This window comes from Alexandromys fortis, unplaced genomic scaffold (genome assembly GCF_014885135.2).
Source record: "Alexandromys fortis isolate MF-2015 unplaced genomic scaffold, M_Fortis_MF-2015_v1.1 scaffold_202, whole genome shotgun sequence".
Taxonomy (NCBI): Eukaryota; Metazoa; Chordata; class Mammalia; order Rodentia; family Cricetidae; genus Alexandromys; species Alexandromys fortis.
The window spans coordinates 214,526-242,246 of NW_026068077.1; the positions used below are offsets into that span (position 1 = coordinate 214,526).

Genomic DNA, 27,721 nt, shown 5'->3' on the forward strand with positions numbered 1-27,721 from the left:
TCTTTTTTTTCTTTTTTTTTTTTTTTTTTTTTTTTTTGCTATTTTTCAACCTCATACCCTATTGTCTTTCTATCCTCTCAATTTACCATTGACATTTTGGAGGAGGCTATAGTTATATAAGCAATAGTTTCTTATTCTTTCTCTCCAATTCACTACAGTCTTTCCCCTTCTTAATTTTTACTGCCATATTTTTCAGGCTTAGTTACTATCTCGGTTTCCATGCGTTTTCATTACCCTCAAGATCCAGCATTTTTCTTAGATTTTTGGTGTTGAATTTTATATTTTCCAAAGCTATTTTATGTGTAATATTATTGTTTCTTTTAGGTCAACTTATTATGTACTTCTTCCTTCTATTGAGTATGTGTGCATGCATGTGTCAAAGACTTTCTTTGATATCAAGTCATATAAACTTATCAGTTTATACTAAAATGTCTCTCTAAATGTTAACTTGCAAAGGGCAAACTCTTGTCCCTGGGTGGGACTTGTCATCTTATGGCTTCACTGTTGGGAACTCAGGTTGCATCCTTTCGTCTAGTTCAAAGTTCTAAATTTTCTGTCATGAACAGTTATTTGATTTTGTACATCCCTAACTTAAGTCCCCATAGGAACTGGATGAAAAAAGAAAATATAGATGCCTCACGTCTTGGACCTGATAACCCCTTCCATTTCTGCTCACTGGTGTGCCTCTTATCTGAATCTGTGGCCTTTGTGTTCAAGGACTCTGAGCACTGAATTCTCAGCTAGTCCAGCCAGTGAGAGTCAAAGGGTTTCTCTCTCAATGGAAGAAGCTGCAGTTTAATTCATATTCAAGCTTTCTAAGACACCTCCCTTTCCAGCAACATGCCTTAATACCAAGTTCAGGTTGTACGGGAAGCAAAGAGGCCCAGAATTAGATGATTATTAAATGGAACTTAGCTTGGTTTTCATTAACATATTTTTTAAATGGTCTTAGACTTAGTTTTCTCCTTTGCCTCCAATTTGCTCCCACTTGTTGCTGTCTCATCTGCTGTATCCAAGTCCTGCCTTTCTGTGGATTTTGCTATTTAGAATCCGCTATTATCATCTTAATGATGCTGACAAGGGAGACATGATATTGAATGTAATCAGTCACATAGATTATGGGCATTTTTATTAAAATAAAGCATTTATGAATGCTGTCAGAATTTAGGAAAGGATTTAATTAGGAGGCCACGTCTTGCAAACTTGCTTCTGTGTTTGATTCACACTTGCGATTGGGTGGCGTCCTTGATCTGCTCAGTTGTCCTTCTCTCTTCAATATTGTAATTTCTATATTTTTTTTATTTTACAGAGTATCAAAGTAAGCTGGCTTCCTCCCCCATCAGGAACACAAAATGGATTTATTACTGGTTATAAAATTCGACACAGAAAGACCACCCGCCGGGGTGAAATGGAAACACTGGAACCAAATAACCTCTGGTACCTGTTCACAGGTCAGTGTCCACACAGTGCAGGCTGGCAAGCTTTTGACAAATTAAATGCTTTAGGAATAAAGTATCCTCTCACTTCAAAGGAACATCGACTTTTTTTCCTGGCAGGTGACATTTATTGGCCTGAGCAAGAACAGCCTTTATATTTTTAACTTCAGATGCCCTGCGATGCTTTCACCACCCATTCTTCCCTTGCGTCATCATTTTTAATAAGTGCATCACAGAATTTTTTCCTACACTGCCCTCTCAGAATTGCTGACTCAGTATGTCTTATTGCCTACTAACTTTTAACTTTCTAGTTAACAATTTTTATTAAAAAAAATCTAGTGAACTAAAGTGATTTTGTATTTTACTCACTGTGATTCCCCCCTTACCACAAATGTCAAGATAAAGTGGAAAATGAGGTTAGTATTTATGAAAACTGGATCCAATTTTCATAGAGAATATCTATTTTCTAAAGTGAAAAACAGTATATTTTCTTAGTGTTTTGGAAAATTAGTATATGTTAATCTAAGTTTCTAGTAAAGACACGGAGAAATGTCTTCTAACATCATCCCCGTGAAGTTGTGTGCATAGGAACACAAAAATGAGTGCAAAAGTAAAGAGAGGGAAGGATAGGGAGATACTTAAAAATTTTGGTGACATGTGACTGGGCTGGGTAGCCATAACTTTGGGACAAATACAGAGCTTGCAACATTTGATGGGATGACTCTGGGAGGTCATACAAAATGACTCTCTCCTACAAGCAGGAGCTTGATAAAGAGTGTGCAGCTTCCCTTGTCTGTCATTGGCTAAGTAGTCGACTACTACACAGCTCAAGGCAAATTCCTGCAAACCAGAGCTTTTGGTGAGTGCTCATCGGAGGTCTCTTCTTGTCCATCAAGACTTTATATGATGGTGGCATCAAGACTGAGAGTTTTATAGGCCTAGGTGTTGTGTGAGCCATACCTGTGACCTTGAGCACAAATCATAGCATCACTGTACATTACAGTTACTCAAGATAGATACTGAGCAGATTAGGGATGGCGCACATATAGCTTACTCTTCTCAATGCTATGAGAAAATGTCTGACAAAAACAACTTAAGAAATGACTTCTTTGGGTTCATTGTTAAAGAGTAGAGTGCAGTGGTTCCCAACAAGTGAGTTGTGACACCAGAGGGGTCATATATTGCATATTTACATTATAATTAATAACATTGGCAAAATTGCCACGCACCGTACTCCCGAGTCTGTGCTCTGTGTGCTAGAACCCATTCCGTGAGCTTCGGACAAGGGAGCTGGAGGTTAAAATACACAGACACACACAGACAGAGAAACAATGACACAGGCCATCCTTGAATTCCCCAAGAATGCCCCCTTTATTGTGTTCAGGGGCAGATTATATAGAGATAGCCACGCCCAGCCAAACCCACCAGAAACCACTCTCCTGCCATCAGGAACTCCTGAAGGTCTCGTGCTCAGAGCAGCTGTAGGCACTCAGATCAGGGGATTACAAGAAATTCAGGATCTGCGGTCTCACTGCTCCCAACAAAAATTGCAGTTATGAAGTATCAATGAAAAAATTTTGTAGGGGGGTCAGAATAACATGAGGAACTGTGGTAAAGGGTGACAGCATTAGGTGAGAAACCACTAGTATTGTACATCTTATCAAAGGAGGTTTGGTGAGGACGCTCACCCTGTGCCCACAGTCAGAAGGAAAGAAAGAACCATAGCCTGGAATTCCACTCACTTTCTGTTATTGTCTGGGGCCCAAGTTCTTGCAAAGGAAGCCCACACTCATGGTGGCACTGCCTTCCTGTATGGCATTTCCCTCAGAGACATTCCCAGAGGTGTGTCTTCTGAATGATTCCAATTCCAGTCACATTAACACTCAGTGAGCATTAATTATCCGAAGTCATCTCTGGGTTCAGTAGATTAAATGCTTGGTGTACAAGTATTAGAATTCAAGATTAGATAAGGAGAACTCACATGAAACCCACACCAGGTAAGGAGACATGCCACCTGTGCATGGGAGAGTGGGCATAACCCGGCTCTCTGGGACTCAATGACCAGCCAGCATAGTCAATTAATAAGTTCTAGATTAAGGTTCTCTTTGTTACCTAGCTTTTCTGGTGTCATGGACTAGGCTCGTTATCTTTTGCTTTATAGCTGGTATCTACTTAAAAGTGAGTACATACCATGCTCATCTTTCTGGGTCTACGTTACCTCATTCTGTTTCTTTATTTTCTCTAGTCCCTTCCATTTGTATGCAAATTTTAAAAATAGGTCTATATCTATCCCCATGCATACAACTCATGTCCAAATGGATTAAAAACCTCAATATAAATCTGACCACACTGAACATGATAGAAGAGACAGTGGGCAGTAGCCTTCAATTCATGGGCACAGGAAACCACTTCCTAAATATAACACCAGGAGCATAGACACTGGGAACAGCAGTAAATAAATGGGACCTCTTGAAACTGAGACACTTCTGTACAGTCAATAAGACAAAAAGGCAGTCTACCAAATGGGAAAAGATCTTAACCAACCTCACATCAGACAAAGGACTTATATCTAAGATATATAAAGAACTCAAGAAATACCAAATAACCCAATTTTTAGAATGGGGTACAGATCTAAACAGAAAATTCTCAACAGAAGAATCTCAAATGGCCAAAAGATACTTAAGGAAATATTCAACACCCTTAGATAATAGCAAATAAAAACAACGCTGAGATACCATATTACACCAGAGTGGCTTAAATTAAAAATGCCAACGATCATTTATACTGGAGAGGATGCAGAGTAAGGGGAACACTCCTCCATTGCTAGTGGAAACACAAACTTGTACAACCACTTTGAAAATCAGTGTGGCAGTTTACCAGAAAATTTGGAATCAACCTACATCAAGACTGAGCAATACCACCCTTGGGCATATACTTAAAGGATTAAGTTCAATCATACTACAAGGACAATTGTTCAACTATGTCCATAGCAGTACTATGTGTAATAGCCAGAACCTGGAAATAACCTAGATGCTCCTCAAATGAAGAATGGATAAAGAAAATGTGGTACATTTACACAATGGAGTACTACTCATAAGTAAAAAAATTCAATTTCTAATAATTGAAAATAAATTTAGTTCCATTGTAAAATCTTCAAACTGTTAAATGTTTAACAATTGTTTAAAGGTCCAAAGTCTCTTCTAAGACATAAAGCAATCGTATCCATGAACTCTTATAAGGGAACAAATAATGTTTTGCAAGCTAATACCATGGACTTTTAACATCACTACCATATATTATTTACTCATTTTTGTTTATTATGTACTTTATCATTTAGAATATAATATTCACTTAAATAAGGAATCAAACAATGTTTGTCCTTTGCCGTGTTGATTACGAAGGTGCCAGTGAGACATTGGCATCCTCCATTCTCTGTATATTTATGTATGTGTGTGTGTATTAGAATTAACATGTCTCTCTTTTACCATTGTACTTAATAGTTAATATGGAAAAATGAAATAGCATATTGTGTTTTAAGGAAGCATGATTGAACCCAATAAATCTATTCATGTCACACAGAGAAGGTAACAACCAAATTCTTAAGCTTCATGGAGAGCATCTGGAACTCGGAGATGTCATCTGGTCTCCACTGTCTTTGGGTAGTCCTGCACATCCAAATCCTCCACAAGCTAAAACCATAATGACTCCCATGTGTCAGTCCTATTCCTAAGCCTCAGCTCTCCTAGGCATTTAACTCACATCTCTGGCATAAGCACAACCCAAGTTTCCACTGCAATGCCTTTCACTTTCACAGCTTAATGTGATGGGGCTTCGTCCACAGCTCAAGCTTACTGCCAGAGAATCTAAGCCTGCTACACATTGCCTCAGCAACTTTCTAGTATCCTGATTTTAACCTTCGTGTTATATTCACCGTCTCTTTCGCTTTGCATGCCTGGAAAGCCAGCAGTACATGGAGTGCATCAGCCACAAGCTACAGAGATAGGCTGAATGCCTTCTGCCAAGATATAGTAGCTTTGGTTCTCTTTGACAACTGAACTCTCTGAGGTGGTTGTTTTGATCAAGGAATTCCGTTAGCATAATTCTCAATTCATGCTCTATTTCATCTAACCTGCACTTTTATAGCATGGAACCCCTGATGAGTTGCCTTAAGGAGACCTTTACTATTTTGCCAGTGCACAAGAGAAGGTTTCTTTTTGGTGGCATCAATTTCTTTAACAATTACTGATTCTATTTCCAACCAGGCTTCCAGCCTGGATGGTATACTCTTAATATAGCAAACTATTTAGTCCATTACCTTTACATTTGACCTCGCTTTATTTTTTCAGGATATGGACAGAATACAGTCAGATTTTTGGCAGAATATAGCATCAAAGACATTTAGCACAGTTCCCAGTATAATCTTTGTTCCCCACAGGAACCTCCCAAGCACAGAATTCACTGTCTGCCTTTCAATCAGCAGAAATGCCCATTGGAGAATGTGATAATCCCACACCCTTTCCAGAATTGCTTTGCTTACAGTATTCAAGAGCTTTCCTACTTTTCAGCTTTAAGCTCTTCTACATCCCTCCCACAAACCAATTCCAGGGCCCATATACCACATGATCATCTTTGTCAGAATATTTTCTAACTAATAGGGACCAATTTCCTGTATTGGTTCCTTTCTCATTGCTGGGTCGAAAGACATGACAAAAGTAATTTAAGAAAATAAGAGTTTATTTTGGCTCATATTTTCAATCTATAGCCCATCATAAAGGGGAGATTGTGGCAGCAATTGAAACATGAATCAAGCAATGTTTGTCCTTTGTCAATAAGAAACATGAGGTACTGATAACAGTGTGCTCACACTCAGGAAGCTGAGAACCTTGAATGCTAATGTTCAGCTTATTCAACCTGAGACTCCAGCCATGGGAAGGTGGCACCTATACTGTTGGGTGGGGGTGGCCTTTGTACTTCTGTTAAACTTTCCTGGAATTGCTGTGAAGATTTTCACAAAGCAAGGGCTCCCAAGTGTCCCTAAATCAAGTGTCGCTGACAATGGAAGATAAACTATCACAGCACAGGACATGATCATGAGATTAGAGGCAATGAAGGCAAGTAAGGAAGGCAGTAGAGTCATTGATTTTCCATATAAATCTGCATGTGTCTAGTGAATAAATTGTCTCTGATGGGAGGAAATTAATCACTTAATTTTTCTTGCCTCTGTTCAGATATCCAGTAAATGTTTTTTTTTTAAATAATGCCATTCGTGTATATGTGTGCCTGCATGCGCACACACATAGACCCTCGCACATGCACGCATTCACATGCAGAAATTATTATTTCCCTAATTCTAAGCCTATAATAATTGACTTTAGATTAGCATAGTTTGTTCCCATGGGAATTTTGTCTGAACAAAATTGTGAGAACTGTGAGAATGTTTCCAGGAGAGATTATAGAATATAACATTGCCGATTTTAAAACTGAACACAATTCTAGGTGGGTGTTGTTGAATTTAAAAGCCATTTATGACATTCCAACACACTCTTTGTAAAGCTTTTAAAAAGCCAAGCTTTCTTTTTTTTCAGAAAAAAAATTAGTCAAGCTGTGATGGATTTTCTTCAACCACAAAGAAATAATATGAAATATAAAAATAATTGATGTTAAAGTAAAGCCCATGTGCTTATTAGAGCACTTAAAGTGATGTCGTTACTTTGAGGGAAAAAATCAGTTTTTAAAATTTTTGTAGAAAATATTTTAATATTTCTAGGAATTAATACAAGGTATAAATACATGTACAGATATTTTATTTCAAGTTTTTTATAGAATATAGATTTTGGGGTCCTTGACACTTTCTTGCCATTCAATTCTTCCGAACATTAAAACATTATAAACATGAAATAAATTTTGCTTATGGAATAAAAGATGAACATAAAACAGAGAAAGGACTGGAAATTAATTCAAAGCATGATTAATTACTAAAACATGATATAAAGTTCAAATTTGTTTACAAATACAGAAACAGAAGTTAAATTAGTGATTATTTTCTTTGATTAAAGTAGTAATAACAATAAGAGGCAGTGCTATATATAGGAAACACAAGAGTAATATAAATTCCATATACTGTTTTAGGACATAGCATACAAGGATATTCTTGGAAAATAATGTGTGTATGTGTTATGTTCACATACAAAGAAGCATATAAGCCTTGTGTGTATACATTTTAAAATAAAGATACAATACAGGCCCAGTTCTCCATATATTAGACTTGCCTTAACGTATAATCCTATTTTTGGAAAACTTTAAAGAAAAATCATCTTCCTTATAGGATTACTTATATTGAAAAGAATGTTTAAAATTACAAATAACTTTAAGTAGATCTTTATAAATCAGACAGTCATATCAAGGAATAATTTGTATTTAATGAAAGCCATATGGAATATCAAATACAAATCACATGCTAATGTTTTAAATGTTATTTTGTTGTATTGTGCTCACCTTAAATCCAGAATGATTTTACTTTGAGCTCTTTAACTAATTATGTCCATAACAACCTATTTGCAACTGTGGTTTGATGTTAATATCCCTTCTATATACAAACTTGGGAAACACTATTCATACCATTACAGATCCATGCTATTTCTCCCCTTAAGCACAATTATCTTAAATTGCATCCTCAAATAAAATTTACTAATTGGTAAATAAATAATTCATTCCTACATTTTTATTTATGTGAAATCTGTAAGATAATGCGGGTGTGTAACCAGCATGGAGTAGCTCGTTACTACTCAGCTTATTGTTCCACTATTATTCTATATATGAATTAGTTAGCTTATTACTGGGAATGGCTAATCACTGTCCACTTGCCTCTTTAATGGTTTGCAGGAACCTATATTCAAAAATGTAATTTGTATTTCTTCCATTGTGGCAAAAATAAGTTAAATACATCTGGGAATTTAAGTATAATATGCTCCAAAAGATTTGTAACTGCACCTGATATTAACCTCAAAAATGTCATGCATCCTTCCTTTTGATTTGAACTGATGCAATAACAGAAATCAGTAAATCAAATTTGGCACAGCTTCTGCTTTTCTCTCCCCTGCCTCATGACTTGTACTCAGGAACACCTGCTACATTTCTAGACAATTTGGCCATGGTTTCAAAATCCTTAAGGAGCCAGCAAGTACTGCACACTTAAAGATTTGCTGTGATTTCGGCTTTCCCCCATAATGTATCTGGGAACTGATATTCTTTATAGTTAGTAAGTGGAGTCATTGATTTTCAATACAAATCCACAGCGTTATAAAATGTACAGGATTTGACCCCTTGTTTTCAATGCCTGGAACATGTATGGATGTATTGATTTAGATGTGAGAAAATTAGAAATGTTTTAATGTTTCCCTTTTGTGTGGTATAATTGAAGGGCAGAAATGCAACTTTTAATTCTTTACAAAGCTCTGTTCATCAGACAGGTGTTTCGTTGTGTTTGTCGTGTATATTTTACTATGATAATGGGGCATCTACAATAACCAAGTCATTCACATTTCTAACAAGGATTTTAAATTGCAGGCATCATATTGTTGGGAAAACCCATATCAACTAAGTTTTAAAATGATGTTTTGAATTTCCTCATGATCTTCAGGAAAGGTTGTTTGGAATTGAATTGAAGAGTGTTCTCATACTTCATGGCCAAAACAAAATAAAGACAATGATAATCGTGTATTCGTATTTTATGGACTAAAACCTGGAAAGAGCATTGTAATCTTATAACAAGGCTAGCATGAGGGAAACCATGCTGCTTGTGCATAATATACCATCTTTACCGTATGATATGTGAAATTAGAAATAGAAGAGAGCTATTACAGCAGCTAATGGTTCTGAGTTGGCAGAGTAACACCAGGCAGAGTAATCTGTTTTAATGATAGCGTTTTATGACTAAAGATAGATAGTACTTTAGAACAGTTTTATACTTAAATGTATTTGGATTCATATACAAACACACAGACATGGCAGGCAGAGACTGTTTTAGGGTCCCACCAAATATTATAGAACTCACATGATACATGACATGTAAAGCCTTTCTTTCTTAGTAGAGATAACCATCATATAAGAGGTCAACTGCCAGTTGAGGGGATAACACCTACTACACTCCTGATGTTCTGTCTCCTAGGTTTGTTCCCATTATAGACTCCATGATGTCATCTTTGGTGTGCTTTTGTGTGTCTCACTCCATTATATGGTTCTATGAATGATCAATGCTACTGAAAATGATTATTGGCCATTCGTTAGAAAAACAACAACCACTTAAGAAATTTTGTTTACAAATGGTGTTGGCATAACTGGATATCAACAGGTAGGAGAATGAAAATAGATCCATATCTATACCCATGCATAAAATTCAAGTCCAAATGGATTAAAGACCTTAATATAAATCCAACCACACTGAACCTGATAGAAGAGAAAGTGGGTAGTAATCTTTAGTGCATGGGCACGGGAGACCACTTCCTAAATATAACTTCAGTAGCACAGACACTGAGAGCAACCGTAAATTAATGGGACCTCCTGAAACTGAGAGGCTTCTGTAAAGCAAAGGACACAGCCAATAAGACAAAAAAAGGAGCCTATTGAATGGGAAAAGATTTTCACCAATCCCACATCAGACAAATATATAAAGCACTCAAGAAATTAGACATCAAAATTCTAAATAACCCAATTAAAAATCAGGTACAGAACTAAACAGAGAATTCTCAACAGAAGAATCTCAAATGGCTAAAGATACTTAAGGAAATGTTGATCATCCTTAGCCATCAGGGAAATGCAAATCAAAACAACTCTTACACCTATCAGAATGAATAAGATCAAAAACATCAATGATGGCTTATGCTGGAGAGGATGTGAAGTACGGGGAATGCTTTCCTTTCATCTTAGTTAACTAAGGAAATAAATACATTTATATATTAATATTATATTAACATTATAAAATACAATATTAAAATATGTTTAAGTAGGCCTATCTAGATGATTGGACTGAGAGATATCCCAAAGTTTATACCTATCATAGAAAAGCATGGCAAAAATCAAAACAAAAGCCATGAGTCCCTATGTGCAGCTATGTATGCATGTATGTGCACAAACACTGTGAAGACCAGAGGTGAACTGTGGGTGATGTTCCTCTTGTACCACATATCTTGATTTATCGAACAGTGTCTGTCACTGGCTTAGAATTCTTCAAAGAATGTGATGTGGCTGGTCATTTCATCCCATATACTACCAAGAAGATAGGTATAAAGTGGTGGGTGTGTCTCCAAACAGCTATATGTTGTTGTTTTACTTAAAATGTAATGACTCAGATAGATTTTGAACTTAAAATATGTAAAACAAAAATAGATATGTGATTAAAAGAAATACAGTCTCTCGACTCAAAGCCAAATGAATGGGAAAAAAAAAAGAATTCAGCTGTTCAAGAGTAACTCCATTCATGGTCTTCATTTAGTATAAAATGCCATTTCAGTCAAGGTTAAACCAGATAAGGAGAGAACATGTAGAATTACGTACCTTATTTTAACTTGATCATTATCCCTTAAGAGCCTGTTTCTTTTCTAATGAACTTTAGAAAGGGTTGGATGCAAATGGGAGCATAGATGATGAGGAACTTGGAGAAGCAGAGGAAGGGGAAGCTGTATATTATTTGAGAAAACAACGTTTTCAATAAAAGGAAGACAATAAAATCAAAATGTTAATAAATTCTGAAAGACGTGGAAGAAGCTGTTTTTCCTGCAGTATCAAATGTTTGGTCATGATTTAATTCTACTTGTAAAAATGAGTAAGTAGTCCATCTTTTTCATGTGCCAAAACAAGAAAGATACATTTCTCAAAGAATGGCCTGAGGTCACTTTAATCCTGCCTGAGCCTCTCAAGCAGAAGTTAAGAACCAAAGATAGAATGTCTGCTTCAGAGAAATCCATGGTTTGATCTTAAGAGCTATTCTGATGTGTTTGTTAACTAGTACTCATAGCATCAGACTGCATATGGACTGGAGCACCACAAGATGTGTCTTGGAACACGTGATTAGTGTTTCAGTCACTGGAGGCCAAAGCCCAGCCCTGCTGGCAGAGAAAGCTGTTGGTCACAGATGGCCTTTGAGAGCAGTTGTGGCGCACATGATTGAAACTATTGCTTATTCATTTTGTGCGAAATGTTGTCTAAATGTCTAAGAAAAATGGAAGAGCATGTTCTTGATGAATTTCTACTCTGGATCAGACAAATCCACTGCAGAAGTTACTATCTCTGTCCATGATTGGGTAAACATGTCTTCCTGGAGCACTTTCCATACTCATGCTATAATTACTTAGGAGACGTCTGTCATGCCTATTTTAAACAATCAATAATGGTGCTATGGCTAGCAAGCTGAAATGAGTATAAGACTTCTATACTCAACAACATATATATATATATATATATATATATATATATATATATATATAACAAAAGACTCATGTTCACAAACGTCTTTTTGCACCCTTGATGGTGTTCTCTAGAGAACAATTTATCTACCAAATATTTGTGCAAGTTAATTTAGCAATTAGTTTTCTCCGATATGGGTAACATACATGTAAAACTTCAATGTAACAACTCTTAAACATCATCTTATTGACTCTATTCCCTGTGAGTACAGATTTAGAAACAACATTGCTACAAAGTACTCATATTTTTGGTGAAAATATATCAGTATGAATTTGTCACATGATATAAGCATCATCCCACCCCTCACTGATTTATTTCACTTATTTTATTTTTGATAACAAATAGTGATACTGTTTCATACTGTTGGAGCGAAAAATAGAAAAGTTGTAATATCTGTAATAGCTTCACAACTAATTGAGATCTAAATAATGAGCAATTTACATTGAGTTATCAATGTCTTAGAAATAATGAATGGTTCTTTAAAGAATATTGACATGTAGGAACTAGAGAAAATACTGAGTTTCATTTAGAATATATTTTATGCATCTCTACTATAACAAAGAGATTGCACATACTGAGTGCTTGATAAATAATGGTAGGTGATTTGGCTCATCAGTCTGAAGGCTAAGGTCTAGTACCAGTAGGTGGTGAGAGTCACCCACGAAGGACTATGGAAAAGCAAACAAATGTACAAAAGGAAAATCCTGCCAGACTCATTCTTTGTATCAGGAGCTCATTCTTAATAATCCCCTTGCCACAACAACATTAATTCATGGTTGATGGCAAATGTTTTGTGGTTTAATCACATTGTCGTGGTCTCTTCTAAATGTAAAAATGACTATGAAAGTTCAACATGAGTTTTAGAGGAAACAATCAAATCACAGCAACAAGGATTATTTGCTTTTTAGCAATTTGTCAGGTTTTTAATTGCCTTTGAGACTTGGGGGAAAAGAAAAGGTTTTCAGATTAGAAACGTAAACCCATAAAATTGATAATCTAAGAGGTCTCTCTATTACATCTGTAATCTCTGTTATTTCTAAAATAATCTCTGTAGATAATATAATACACCCAAATATTTTTATTATATTCACCTCAGTTCTCTACTGTGGGATGTGGCAAAGTAAAATATTCTGAAAGGGTGATTTCAAAATATAAAATCTGTGCTTATTTTCTGCTGAAATTTAGTTACTTTAGATTTTTCTTCCTTGGCCCAATGTAAACATCATCACTGACCTTGAATGGATGATGGAAACATAAATTTTTAAGCTGACTGTTCTTGATTTATAGGCAGGGCTCCTCAGAACAGTGAGGAAAATGATTCTTGCTATTTTTGATTATTTCTTCATCATTCATATTTTATATTCTGAATATACCCTGAGGCTATTTTCAATGATACATTTTTATAAACTGGAAAAGTACACAAGAATTTATAATTTATGAAATATAATTTCAGCTCCTGCTATGTTATTTCTCCTCCTATAATCAAATAACAATGATTACCAAAACAATCATAATATTTAAAACATGCCAATTATTGTCATAAATTTTCTAAAGCTGTGGAAACCCAGCTGGAAACTCTTATTGTTCAGTAACATTTCTTTTTCTTGTGAAAAATTCTTTCATAGGATTGGAGAAAGGGAGTCAGTACAGTTTCCAAGTGGCGGCCATGACTGTCAATGGCACTGGACCACCTTCCAACTGGTACACAGCAGAGACCCCAGAGAATGACCTAGATGGTAAGACCTGAGTTTCTAGTTCTTAGCTACATCAGCGTATTGATCATGTAGCAATGCTAATGTACTCCATTTCTAAGAGTGTTTGTTTTACCTCTGTCTTTAGATGTACAACTAAAGAAAACAGTTTCATGAAAAGAGTCTTCTCAAGGTTTATATACAGTCTAGTTACATTGATTGTGCATTCATGCCTGTGCTCATGCCTTTGCATAATTGGAATAGTTTTCTGCTACAGTATTTTGAACTATTGACCTTAACTTCTTTCTTCACAAGAACTGCTTCATTTTCTGACAGTAATCACTATATCAATCTTCTCTGAATTTTTAAGAATGCTTCTTCAAAATGCATGCATTTTTTATTTGATTCTAATAGCATTCATATTTGATACTATTTGTTGTGCTAAAAAGAAAAACTATGTAATTTGTTTAATTGAGAATTATCTTGATACTTTATTAGTTAAAACATTAGGGTTCATACAAAATGTGTATAACAATAAATTAAATAGGAGCAGAGTCATAAGAATAATAAGATGAGACGTTCTTCTTGATATGAAAGCATCATGGTTGAATGGAAAATTAAGAAAACTGAGTAAAGGGGAATAAAAATAAAGTTCAAGTTATAAAGTACATGGATGCTGCATATAATATGAATTAAAATAAAAAGTAAATAAGTAATGAAAATAAGAGTGAAAGTAAAACAAAATCTGTGTATTTAAAGTTAGGTGTTCAAAACTAAGATCAAGAAAAACAGAATTAAAATTGAAGCTCAGTTGTGTGCTGAAAATTTGATCACACAAGACTTCTTAGTAAATAATGAACAGTGATAAACTCTTAATTCTTAAATTTGGAAATGATATTCTCTGAGGAAAACTAAATGATAAAGAAGTGTGCATCTCTTCCCCTCTCCCTCTTCTTATTTTTTTCTTCTCTAAGTCATTGACATTCTTTTTCTATTTTTTCCAATAGACTCAAATATTTGCACCTACATCCTTGAACACTTTTTATCCTTGTTTCCCTCCATACTTTTCATCTTATCTTTGTAAAATTAGTCATTGTTATTCATGCATGTACAGATTTGATCTAACAAACACAATTGTGATATCAATAAAACAATGAGCAGATGATGTTTCCACAATGGTGATGCTCACTTCCAAGTGGGACTATAGCTATTGTATTCTTTCTTTTCTCTCTCATTATCTTGACTAAATGCCCAGCAAGAAGCAACTTAAAGGAGAAAGGACCTGTTCTGCCTTCGTCATCTCTTGAAGAAAGAATGGCACAAGAGCAGGTGCAGAAGAGCTAGTCACAGTGCAATACACTCAGGCAGCAGAGAGTGAGCAGGATGATGACACAGGGCCCACCCATTTAACTCCGTTTCCCCAGCCTAGCTCTAAGACCTGCAGCTTCTTGCCAAACAGCTGAGAATCAGATGTCTGGACAAATGAGCTTTTGGGTGTCATTTCACCTATAGACCAACACATCCATTCAAAGAGCAGTTTATAAAATTCTGTTTTATGACAAGCATAGTGTGCTATTCTCAGGACCAGACACTGAGAAAGACTTTTTTTCCCTTCATGTTCGAAGTGTAACAGAGATGTAAAAGGTCAAATTGTAGAAAATGATCTTTATTATAAAGCAAACCAGGTTGAATTTTTTTTACTAGCATATAGGCCAAAAGAGAATAGATGAATAAATGAGGAAAGAAAGTTTGAAATTAAAACTCACTCTTGAGGGATGAAATGTTGATGACTGAGTAGCATCGTAGCCTATGGGAGGATAATACAGGAAGAGCACGGGTAGTTTGAGGCTAGCCTCATCTACAGATGGAGACCAGTAATTAAAGATACCACACACAATAATAAACCTAGTACTTGAAGTCTAATGATAATTTGTTATAAAATTGGAATTACTAACATTATAAGGGGTAGAGAGTAATAACTGCAGGCTTTAGTTTAGCATAGGCAGCATGCTATTACAACACTGAATTTTTAAACTTGCAACAGAAACACATGATTAAGTTTGTATACAAATTATTTCTAATTCTGACAAGATCAATTTTTGGCCAGATTTCAAACATGTTGAATCTTTTAAGTATTAATGTTCCCTTAAAATCAGTAATTATTTTATACTAAACACATTGCTAATTTTTAAAGATGTATTATAATTATAATTCCATCTTAGAAAGATTGCACAAAGCAAAAAATGTACTCCATGCCACCAACATAGATTTAGCCAATACTAGAGGTTTATACAAAATAACTATATTAAAATATTTGCTTGATATATATAACTGACACAAAGTCCATTTTTTTAACAAGGTTCATATATCATTAATATATCAGGAATAGTTCATAAGATTGTATGTGTACAAAGTAGTTCTTTTTCTTTCAAGCAAAATAATAAAGTCTCTGCTAATAAGGAGTACACATTTTATTCAGCTGGAGATGTGTAGTGATAAATACTTTTAAAAAGCAGGGCCATATGATGGCTAACCATTAAGAGTGTACACTGCCTTTCCAGGAGTGTCCCAGCACTCACACTGGGATCTTCACAATCACCTGCAACTCCAGCTGTCAGGGGCATCCAATACCTCTGGCATTAGTGGGGATGTACATTCAGGGACACACATCCGTTTGCATACACAGGCACATAAACAGACACATCACTTAAAATAATAGAGGTTTTCTTAGAAAGAAATTATAGAGAGACTAGAAATGACTACAGAGTATCACTTTATATGGAAGGAAATTTCTCCGATTAAGTACACCATAGTCCAGGCTATAAGAAAATGAGGGGGCAACCACAAGAGTACAACAGACAACAGTCTTCTGCCACAAGAGGAGCCCTCATGCCCCAAAACTGGAGCTCGACTAGCCAAGACATCAATGAAATTTGGCTTACGAGTGCTATCACCTGTTCTGTTTAAATAATTATATGCCATTAACATGATTAATTCTTCTATCTTACTTCAGGAAGAATTTCGGAGGTTGTGTGTGTGTGTGCATGTGTGTGTGTGTGCTGTTCTTTCTTAATCCTCTTACCCAATTTCATGAAGTAGATAATATTAGCTTTAGTTCAGAGAAATGTAACAACCTAAAATCATTCACTAAATTAATCAGGTCAGCTAAGAACCCATAGCTAGAACTCAAAGAGTCTGATTCTCTGAATTCATGCCCAGTGCTCAGTGCAAAGACTCCGCTGACCCCACAGCTGTGGATGTAGGTAGAAATTTATGAAACAAATCTGCAGTGATTCAAGGCAAACGATTCTAAGTGAGATCATATCACTTACCCAAACCTAGAGGCTATATCTCTTACTAGAAGGAGTTCAAATAAATGGAGCAGAGGTGCAGGGGATCCTATAAAATACCAGCAGTGGAAAGGACTCTGCACTTGACTCATGTGCTCTTTCTCTGACTCTGAGTGAATCAAATTCCAAGTGAATCCAATGTAGAAAACCACAGCTTTCTTATTGAAACACAACCTTCCCTCAATTATATGCTTTTTTTCATACTTGTGCCTCCTCTGTGTAAACCACTTCCCATCTCTCTTAAAGTCAATAATCTGGATGCAGTTCTTATGAGTGGAGCCATATGAAATGCTCATACTTATTGAGCTTTTCCAGATTCTACTTCTAAGTTGGTCCCTCTTCTCAATGAGGTATTTTTCCTTGCATTTTCCTTATTTTACTATTGATGCAAGTATTATGAAATAGAATTAAGAACCTCAAGTGTGTTGAGTCGTGAGGAACGCAAGCAAGAAATCGGTGAGAATGGCTCTACTGATGCATACAAAATGGCCGCACAGATTGGAAACTGTTTCATTATATAGAGTAGTGCATTTTAGGAAAAGGGTGTTTTGACAAGTATGATTAAACAGAAAAGCTCTCCGATACTCTTTAAAAAGCATTCTTTTAATATATTACCGCAACCATTGCTGGTTCACAAAATTTTATACTCATTTATGTGAGTGATGCTGTTTGGTAAGAAATATTTATTTTTGTTTTCTTTGTCTGAGCGTTTGCCAACATGTATGGTGTATTTGTGTGCAGCATGTGTATGCTTGATGTCTATGGGTGCCATCAGAAGGTATTGGGTGCCCAGGGAGAAGACTTCCCAATGGGCTGGGATTCCATGTCAGTGATAGGAAGAAAAGGAGTCCTGTAGACAGTGAAGAAGTTCTCTTAATCACTTAGGCATCTCTAGCTCTGTAATGCTACTCTTTCACCCATTCTTTACCTAACACTGTTCAGTCTTGCGCAATTTTCATTCTTCTATAAATTCATCCTGATGGTAATTTATGAAACAACTTTTTTCCCTTCTCACAATACACATTACTAATGTGAATACAAAGAGTAAATACAAAAGGATGTTAGTGGAGCGGGTACTTCTTGACCCAGTGATGTTACAGAATATGATACCAGATTGTTTGAAACATAATGGACACTAACAGATTTCAGAAAATTTAGTTATTTAAAAATGACAAGATTTACTCTCTCTATGAAACAATGTTTCATTTACTGTAAGAAATTAGTAGGAGCCTGGCGGTGGTGGCACACGCCTTTAATCCCAGCACTCGGGAGACAGAGGCAGGCGGATCTCTGTGAGTTCGAGGCCAGCCTGGTCTACAAGAGCTAGTTCCAGGACAGGAACCAAAAGCTACAGAGAAACCCTGTCTTGAAAATTCAAAAAAAAAAAAAAAAAGAAAGAAAGAAAGAAAGAAATCAGTAGGGTTGTTCTTATTTGATTGTCCATCATGATTTTTATTAAGTTAAAAATAGAATCAAACTAATTTTGATTTTCTTTTAACTATACTGTTGAACTAACTCGGTTCAGGAAATAACCAGGCTAGATAAAAGATAAAACAATTATACCTTTATTTATTATATATGGAAAACTTATGGCCATGAACCCATAAGTTTCAGATCCTTGAGTCACTAAGCAGAGGCAGTGCTGATTCAGCTGCCTCTTTTATCGTTCTTGGACTCTGAAACTTCTCTTTCTTTCTCTAATTGGCTTAACCTGTGTGAAAGCAAATAGGAAGTTGAAGAGCTACTAGAATCCTCATGGATTGTCCTCTTAATTAGAACATTTTGTTAAAGTAATTATAAGTCCAAACTTCATTGTTTGTTCATGGTTCTGTTGAAATCACTTTGCTATTACTGGCAGCTGGGACATTTTGAAATATTTGTTCTGTGCCGCCAATTTTCAGCTTAAAAGAATCCAAGATAATTAGAATTCACCAAAGTTCTTTGTTAACAGAGGTTTCTATCCATCCAGGTCCCACATTGGTTTAGTCCCCAATAATCACACAGAGGTCTACATTAATTAAAAACTGATTGACCTAGTAGCTCTGGCTTCTTATTAACTCTTATAACTTATATTAGCCCATAATACTTGTCTGTGTTAGTCATGTGGCTTGGTACCTTTTCTGGCAAGGCAGTCACATCTTGCTTGCTCCATTTCTGGCTTCCTTTGTGTGTGGATGACCACTGTAGACTGACTTTTCCCAGAATTCTCCTGTTCTCCTTTTTTGCCTCTACTTCCTGCCTCACTACTGGCCAATCATTATTCATTTAAAATACAAGTGACAGAGCACAGACCATTGTGGCACAGCAGTTCTTATGTAAATGCCTTACGTAAAGAAATAAATAATTGTATATGAAGTTCAGGAGGTATTATTCAAGAAACCAAGCCTGGTGATCAGTTTATCCTTCCCTTATAAAGGATGAATCAGGTGATCATCGCCATACATCATCAATATTGATGTGATATAAAATCAAACATTTCCCATGAAGTGGAGTAGCTTGGCTAGCAAAATACCAGCAGTGCAGAAACTCCTAGTATGGCAATGATAAAGCAAAAAGTGGGATCTGGGAACTACTCTAGCTTCCTGCCCTCAGGAAATAGGCAACTATCCCCTTAATCATGAAGATGACTTTGTTGGATATTCATTTCATTGGAGATATCTGTAACAAGGCAACTCTGTGTTTTGGAATGAGCATAGTATGTGACATGATCTGAGTGCATTGATAAAGAAGGGACAGATATGTTGCAGCCAGGTCACTCCTCAAATAGCTGAGCATGGGGGCTGGAGAGATGGCTCAGAGGTTAAGAGCACTGACTGCTCTTCCAGAGGTCCTGAGTTCAATTCCCAGCAACCACATGGTGGCTCACAACCATCTGTACTGAGATCTGGTGCCCTCTTCTGGCAAGCATACATGGAAGGAATGTTGAATACATAATAAATAAATAAATCTTTAAAAAAAATAGATGAGCATGAATTCCTTGAAAGCCCATCATTTTCATGTCAGAAGACATAGGCATGAGTAATGTAGGGTTCTGAGATGGACAGATTATCATGAACAATCATGAACTCTTGTTAGGGCTAGCATAAATTGGATTTCAAGTTTTAAGGTCATATAAACCAATGTGTGAATGGTGTTACTAAACTAATAATCCACACTAATTTGATACACAATATGTTTGTAAATAGAAAAATATACTTATAAATAGTTCATTGCTCCAAGTAAAATAAATATATGTTGACTCACAAAAGAAATTTTTAGAACCTGATAAACATACTAGCAGGTTTGATGTTTTCTTTACTGTATTAAAAATACTTATTGAGCCGGGCGGTGGTGGCGCACACCTTTAATTCCAGCACTCGGGAGGCAGAGGCAGGCGGATCTCTGGGAGTTCGAGGCCAGCCTGGTCTACAAGAGCTAGTTCCAGGACAGGAACCAAAGCTACAGAGAAACCCTGTCTCGAAAACAACAACAACAACAAAAAAATACTTATTGATATCCTATCTATAAAACTGATTTTTATTTTTTGCCAAGCTATATTTGCTTATTATTAGGTTAGTTAAAAAATTAAAGCATGTGTCAGATAAATGTAAATACATCTAAGTAAATAATTATAGGTTAGTGTAAGGAGTAGGGTTTACAGCCACAGCAAAAGCATATTTTCTCCTGGAAAATTACCTTGACATTCATGTTGTATTTGATGGGTAAAGAAATAGGCAAATAATATGTCAAGAAATGAAATTATTTTCATGGCCTTTTGGTAGGAGTCATCGATGATAGTGAGCTGATTTTTGACAAGTAAGTTTAGAAAAATCTATTCTCAGCTGCTGTTATAGTACAATTTAAGATCTGAGACTCTTACTGTAATTCAAGAGGAGTTCATTTTGTAAAAGGATTGGAGTAGGCAAAAGCAAAACTAATTTTTCTAAGAAATTGAAAGTCTGCTTCAGCTCTTAGCTAAGTGGCTGTTCGGAATTCCAGAGCAAAAGTCTATAAAGGAAAACAGAGATTATTTAAAGTTGGAAAAATGTTCAAAATTCCAAGTAGCCGGGTCTTGTGTCTTGTTCTTAGACAGTATACTTTAATTTGTTCATAGAATATTTGATGTCCTTATGTCCTGCTGTGGTGAAATGATCAATTATTCTGTAATACACACCACACACATACACATATAATGGCTATGGATTCTTATTCATTAAGTTTTAACCCTACTCTAATTATTGTTTAACCATGCTCCAATTATTGTGATATCATGAAAGAGTAATTCATTTATACAATACTTAAGTGTAGTCATATAAAAGAATGCATCTCAAAAGTCAGTTTTAATATATTGAACTTTAGCATTTGGCTATAGTTTGTTTTGAGAGAATAACAAAATATTCCCACTGTTTCTTATGACACGTTTGTTTGTTTGTTTGTTTGTGGTGATAAAGTCTTTTTTGCTATAAAAAAAAAAGAAGGGATATTCACCTCTGATACAACTGGGGAAATATTTTCAAATTTGCTAAAGAGTGCATCATGTACTTATAGAATATTATTTGATATTAGCAAAATGGTAAAACAGTCATTGATGTTTTTAAAAATTCATGTTAATAAGAATATAGGCAGCCTTTAAAATGTTTATTGTTTTGGTAAGAAACTAAGAGCAGGTATTATTCTCAATTATGATCTAAATTCTAAAGAGCCTGGCAAAGGTAACTACTATTTCAGGTATTAAAATGCTGAGTATAAACGGAGAGTCTTCTTTCCTTTCTCATCCACCCCGACCCAAATAATCACACAAAACTATATTAATTACAACACTGCTTAGCAAACAGCTTAAGCTTATTCCTACCTAGTTCTTATATCTTAAATTAACCCATTACAATTATTTTATATTTTATCATGAGTCTCATCTTGCTTCTTGGGTGGCTATATGGCATCTCCCTGACTCCACATTCTTTCTCCCTGCATTCAGTTCAGCTTTCTTGCCTACTTGCTTTTCTGCCTCAGGCCAAGGCAACTTCCTTATTAACCAATGGTAATAAAAGATATTCATAGCATACAGAGGAGAACCCCATATCAGTAGAGATTTCAGTTGGAAAAATGAAACAATCTTTTAAAAACATGACATATCATTTCTAAAACTAATTACTATTTTTAGGAAAATAATGATTGGATATTTGGAAAGTCCAAGTAAATACATTAAAACCTTTCGAAATATTTAGAAAATTTTATAAGCTAGTAGGTATCTTATATGCAAATACAAAAGCTACTTTCCCCTTAAGTAGCAATGATAGCATTTATTAATTACATTCAATATTAAAAAGAAGGAAGCAAAAATAAAGCTAATATAATATATGATATTTAGCTAAATTTAACAAGAAATGAATGAATATGTTCAAAGAAAACTTTATAGTTTTATAAAAATATAAAATGAGATATGAGAAAACAGAAAATGTACATATATACATAACACATACAAAATCCCGCACAGAGAATATTCATTCCCAGATGACTATGTTAGTACTGTATAAATATTCATTCTTATCACATCAATGATTAATTAAATGCAATTTCAGTCATAGTCAACTTTATGTGAAAAATAAATGTAAAAGAGCTACTAATGCCTCAAGCTTTTGAAATTTGTGTGCTGTCTACCAACAAGATTTAAGGGACATACTTTTTTTTTCTTTTTCTTTTTACTAATTTTATTGAGCTATACATTTTTCTCTGCCTCCCTCCCATCCTCTCCCCTCCCCTCCAACATTCTCCATGGTCCCCATGCTCCCAATTTACTCCGGTTCTAATCAACTTATCACCCTTTCTACACATTTTAGGTGTATTGTCTCTTTGGGTCAGACTCTTCTTCCTCGACTAATACCAAGAACTGTGCTTTGTCTTCAACTTCTCAGTATTTTATCCATTCCATGTTACCCAGGAGTTGGGAGTATGACTATATAAATACAGCTGGGAGTGCATACGAATTGTAAATAGCTCACATTTTGATTCTTTCCTCATATCTACTGCTATAGTCAGAAAGTATTAATTCCAGATAGAAGTATACATTCTTCTATTTGTCACACTTTTCTAACACATAGGACATTATCACCCTTCCCTCCTGTTATGAATTTAAAACGGCATTGGAAATTTACATGTCCATTCATCACTCACACACTACATGCTTCCTATAGGAGCTATGAAAGTGGCCCAATACCAAGTCATACACTTACATGATGCATCATGAGCTTTTTGTTTCTTTGAAAATATATGGCAAAAGCTTAGACATAGCTGCCGGTACCTTGACTTAGAATTTTAAAGTACCTTGACTTAGAATTTTAAAGATGCAGTGATATAGCTTGAAATCACAGTTTGGATGCCCTTTTAGTAGAATAGTATTGAAGATTCCATTTAGCAGACTATTTGGTAAAGACCGGAGCCTACTCACATCTGCAGATCTTTAAAATGAATGTTTTCTGACAAGTATTTATTCATTTTTTCTTAGAACATGAAACCCAATATGGACAAGTACAACAGAACTGCCATTTATGGGCTCCCCATGCATACATCAACATAATAATAATGATAATTTAAAATTGTGCAGGTTTTTGTCAGGGTCCTTGTTACAACAGTAGTTAATCTTTACTAATACAAACAATTGTGTGTTACACTTAGATTTTTCATAAGCATCATTTCATTCAATAAATTAGAAGCGACTTATCTCAATATTTCAACTATTCAACAATCACTTTGAATGAGGTAACCCATTACAGAAAGATAAATGCTTATTTTTCTCATTAGATATGTGTTTGTGTTTCTCATTTGGAATATCCACAGAGATTAGGAAATTATCCCCACTATAATGTGTCAACATGAGTTTATTTTGAACACCTTGCAATTTTTCTCTTAGATGATGGGATGACAGCTAAGGAACTTAATGTTTCCCAAACCTCACATAGCTGGCTAAAACTCAGTGAATTTTGTGGCATGTAACTGCTAAAAACTATTATAGCATCAAAGTTGAGAAAATGATAGGAAACAATAATTAAGAAATCTATATGGTAGAGTTCAAAGGTAAATAAACAAGCTATATTCATGATTTATGGAGGAAGCAGCCTAAGGAGATAATGTCTCTCTATGGAATAAGGCCCTGCCAAGTGGGCATGAACACATTAGTATGTATTAATCGTGCCAATGAAGAGAGAACATGTATATATCAACTGCCTTTTGTAATATGCTGTATAAAACTATATGCTATCAAGGACTGTAGCAAAATTCTACCAAAAAATGAACCACAAAGTGCAGCACACGAGATGGAGAACAAATGAGTATTTTTCCAAAGCACCAACTTGCTGACCCTACTTGGCAGTCTATACACAGCAGACGGTACAGAGTAGACCATTTTCATTAAAATGTGCCAGGAGAGACAAATCTTTCTGATTACTCGGAAGGGAGAAAAGCATCAATAACTGTATTTCCATTTGATTTTATTTCTACACTATTTTCTTTCTCCCTTAAAATTCTTATCTTGTGGAGACAGTTATGGAAAATTGTGGTAATTTTATATATAATGACAGTTGTGTTTAACATTATAGAAAATACATACTCGATACCCATATGTTTGAGCATTATGTGCCGGGAACTGTTCTAGATGCAGGAGTTTGAGAATTTATAAAAAGGAATGACATAAAAAAAAGCAGTGGAATAATTATGTTAAATTGTTAGCATAAAATGTAATAAATCCTACAGGAAAAGTAAGAGAGCAACAATTTGGGAACGGCTGGCTTCCCTGGTTAAGTTAGAACATGGAGAAATGTGTTCTTCATAACAGTGAGCACACCATGGTCCCATGTGTTGAGGCTCCTCGTTATCCTTTATTGCATTAAAAAGTGCTACTCTGTGTGCAATAGTCAAGGCTATCCCGTCTCTATAAGACGAGGAGTGTAAATGCATGCTGCTTTTCCATTGAGATATTTACAGGACGTTTAAACCAGTCAAAATCATACGGCCAAGAGGAAGACATCTTTCGTGGCAATGTTAGAACCAGACATTCTGACCCATAATATATAACCTCCTTGTAATAATTACTAGACCAGGAAATTGTCCATAATCCAGAACAACAAATTCAGACTCACCTATTTACTTCTTTTGTGTGTGTATGTGTGTGTGTGTTTTTGTTTGTTTGTTTGTTTTGTTTTGTTTTTCGAGACAGGGTTTCTCTGTGGTTTTGGAGCCTGTCCTGGAACTAGCTCTTGTAGACCAGGCTAGTCTCGAACTCACAGAGATCCGCCTGCCTCTGCCTCCCAAGTGCTGGGATTAAAGGCATGCGCCACCACCGCCCGGCTACCTATTTACTTCTTAATATAAAATAGAAATGGAAAGTTCTCTTTTATTCTTTTGAATGAGACTTCTCCCATACAGATGACTTGAAGGAATATTAATGTGTGTCTGGTGTATTTGGGCACAGCCAAGTTATTAGTGTGAAGCAGAGACATGGATGAGCTGAGAGGGAAGAAAGGTCAGAAAAATGAGGATTCAGAGGCTAAGATCACTGATGGCCTAAAAGTTTCTGATCTTAAGCTGTGGGATGGAACGTTTCAGGGTCAGGTTTTGAGCACAGTAGTAACATGATCCTGGTTGCATTTTTATTAATTACTCACATATGCTATATGTATATATTTATACATTTGTTTTAAATATCATCTATTTCCTAGTGGTTTCCTTCTGTGTGTGTGTGTTTGTATGTGTTTATACTTGCATATGTATAAATGTCTTTCTAAGTATGATATTTCACCCCAAACCAGTCTTATATGTCCAATTGCTTCTGTGTTCCCTTTGTACACTTGACTTAAAGACAATCAAATTTAACACAACTCAAAACTGTTTGTTTCTCTTAATCTCAACAGGTCTTGCCTGCAATGCTTAATCTAAAATCTTTCAGCACAGCTGCCCAGACGAGTGTTAAATCCTTTTGTTTGTCTGTGTGTTCCTTTCCCCATGTTACCTCAAATTTAATAAAGCAATCCATTGAAAACAGCAATCCAATTGAAAATAGATTACAGTTTTACATGACTCATCTTTTTTGGGAAACACCTTGCTACATCTTCTTGTCTTGCTTAATGTAGAGTGTTTCTGTGTCTCTCCATCACTTTCAATATCCTTCACCTCCCTCCATTCCTATTTTTGGTTACACAAACCGTGTGTGTGTGTGTGTGTGTGTGTGTGTGTGTGTGTGTGCTCCCATGTGCATGCCATGACATATATGTCCTGGTCAGAGGATAACTTGTGAGAGTTGTTATTTTCCTTCCACTACATTGCTTCTGGGGATCAAGCTCATGTCATCAGCCTTGGCAACAGATGTAGTTACCTTAGCTGAATCATCTTCCTCACCAGCCTCAATTGTGCAAACACAGACATAACATAAAACTCGCTTTTTTAAACCAGTCTTCAGTATGAAGTTTGACTGTGTTCGGTATGGTGACTTACTTCTACAACCATCACTATTGTCCATCTCCACATTGCCTTTTTGTCAAGCTGAATGCCAAAGCAATTAAAGAAGGGCTCGCATTCCTTTCTTCTCCCCCTAGCAATTATTCTACTTTGTGGCTCTTAGAATTTGAGTATTCCAATTCATATAAATGGAATGCATTCTGTTTCTTGGCGGCTATATAATTTAACTTATTAGTCACTAAGCTCATATTTGCCTGTTTCAAACTCTTCTTCCTCTAGACATTGAAGGATAGTCTATTGATTTGTCACAGCTTTACATATCCACCCATTGGCTGACACATGGGTTATTCCTACTTTTGGTCAAATGTAACCAAAGTAACAAATGCTGCTATAAACAAGGGTATGTGGATATTTTATTTCCAAATTGCCTTTCCTATGGATATATGAATATACATGTGTATAGTAATATTTAGAAAAGGAATTGTGTAATCAGGTCTAATTCTATTCATTTTCTGGGGAAATTTCCACTGAAACAATACTAACATTCTCCCTAGCTAACTCATTTGAATTTTCTATTTCCCCCTCCATGCTTCGGGTTTCTTCAAATGCCAAACACATTCCTTAGCAGGTCTTTGTAGCTGTTGTTTTTATTGCTTCAAGTTTCACAAATTTGCAAGACTTCATTCACACTCACTTTAGACTGTATGAGGAAAAGTCCTTTGTGTATCACTTACTGAACTGTTAGAAACACGTTCAGCAAGTTCTCCTGACTTCTTTGTAAATTCTGTTTGTTTATTCTTGTATTTCTTCCATTGGCACAATATCTACACTATAATTGGCCTATTGTTAGAGACATTGTGTAATGACTGAAATGTCACATTTTGAATTCCATAAACACTATTCATTAGTGTAAGCCTATAATCATTACTTAAAGATAAAATATGCATTATAGAAACAAATCCTGTATCATCATCAAGAATGGCACCAGATTTCCATATCATGATCATTCATGTGTTGGAAAAAAGGAGGAATCATAATTTGGGTATTTCAGGTATTGTGACCTGTCTTTACTTGCAGGTTATCTCAACAAATTATTCTGATCATAACAAATATTTAAAATTAATAAACATTTTAATAAATGTATAAATACTTTTAAAAATAAATTATTAAAATAATAATTCCTTGTGTTTTATATATGTAGCCACTCTCCTAAATGATAATTGTAAAATCTTTCTAGTACTTCTGAGCAGCAAATTTCAAAACTGGATTCCTAGGAAGTGGTGCTCATGTCACATACTTTCTATGTAGAAATCATGACATTGATATTTTATAGTTCATTTTAGTAATAACTGTTTTG

At 35.4% G+C, this 27,721-nt stretch overlaps 1 protein-coding gene across 1 annotated transcript in view; it reads left to right on the plus strand.

Moving 5' to 3' along the window:
- The window catches only part of Dcc (DCC netrin 1 receptor), a 268,312-nt gene that overhangs the window by 92,622 nt on the left and 147,969 nt on the right, over nucleotides 1–27,721 (plus strand). The window contains exons 4-5 of the mRNA XM_050121731.1: nucleotides 1,310–1,451; nucleotides 13,523–13,633. Of these exons, the coding sequence (XP_049977688.1) occupies nucleotides 1,310–1,451; nucleotides 13,523–13,633 (253 nt within the window). The remainder of the gene's footprint in view (nucleotides 1–1,309; nucleotides 1,452–13,522; nucleotides 13,634–27,721) is intronic.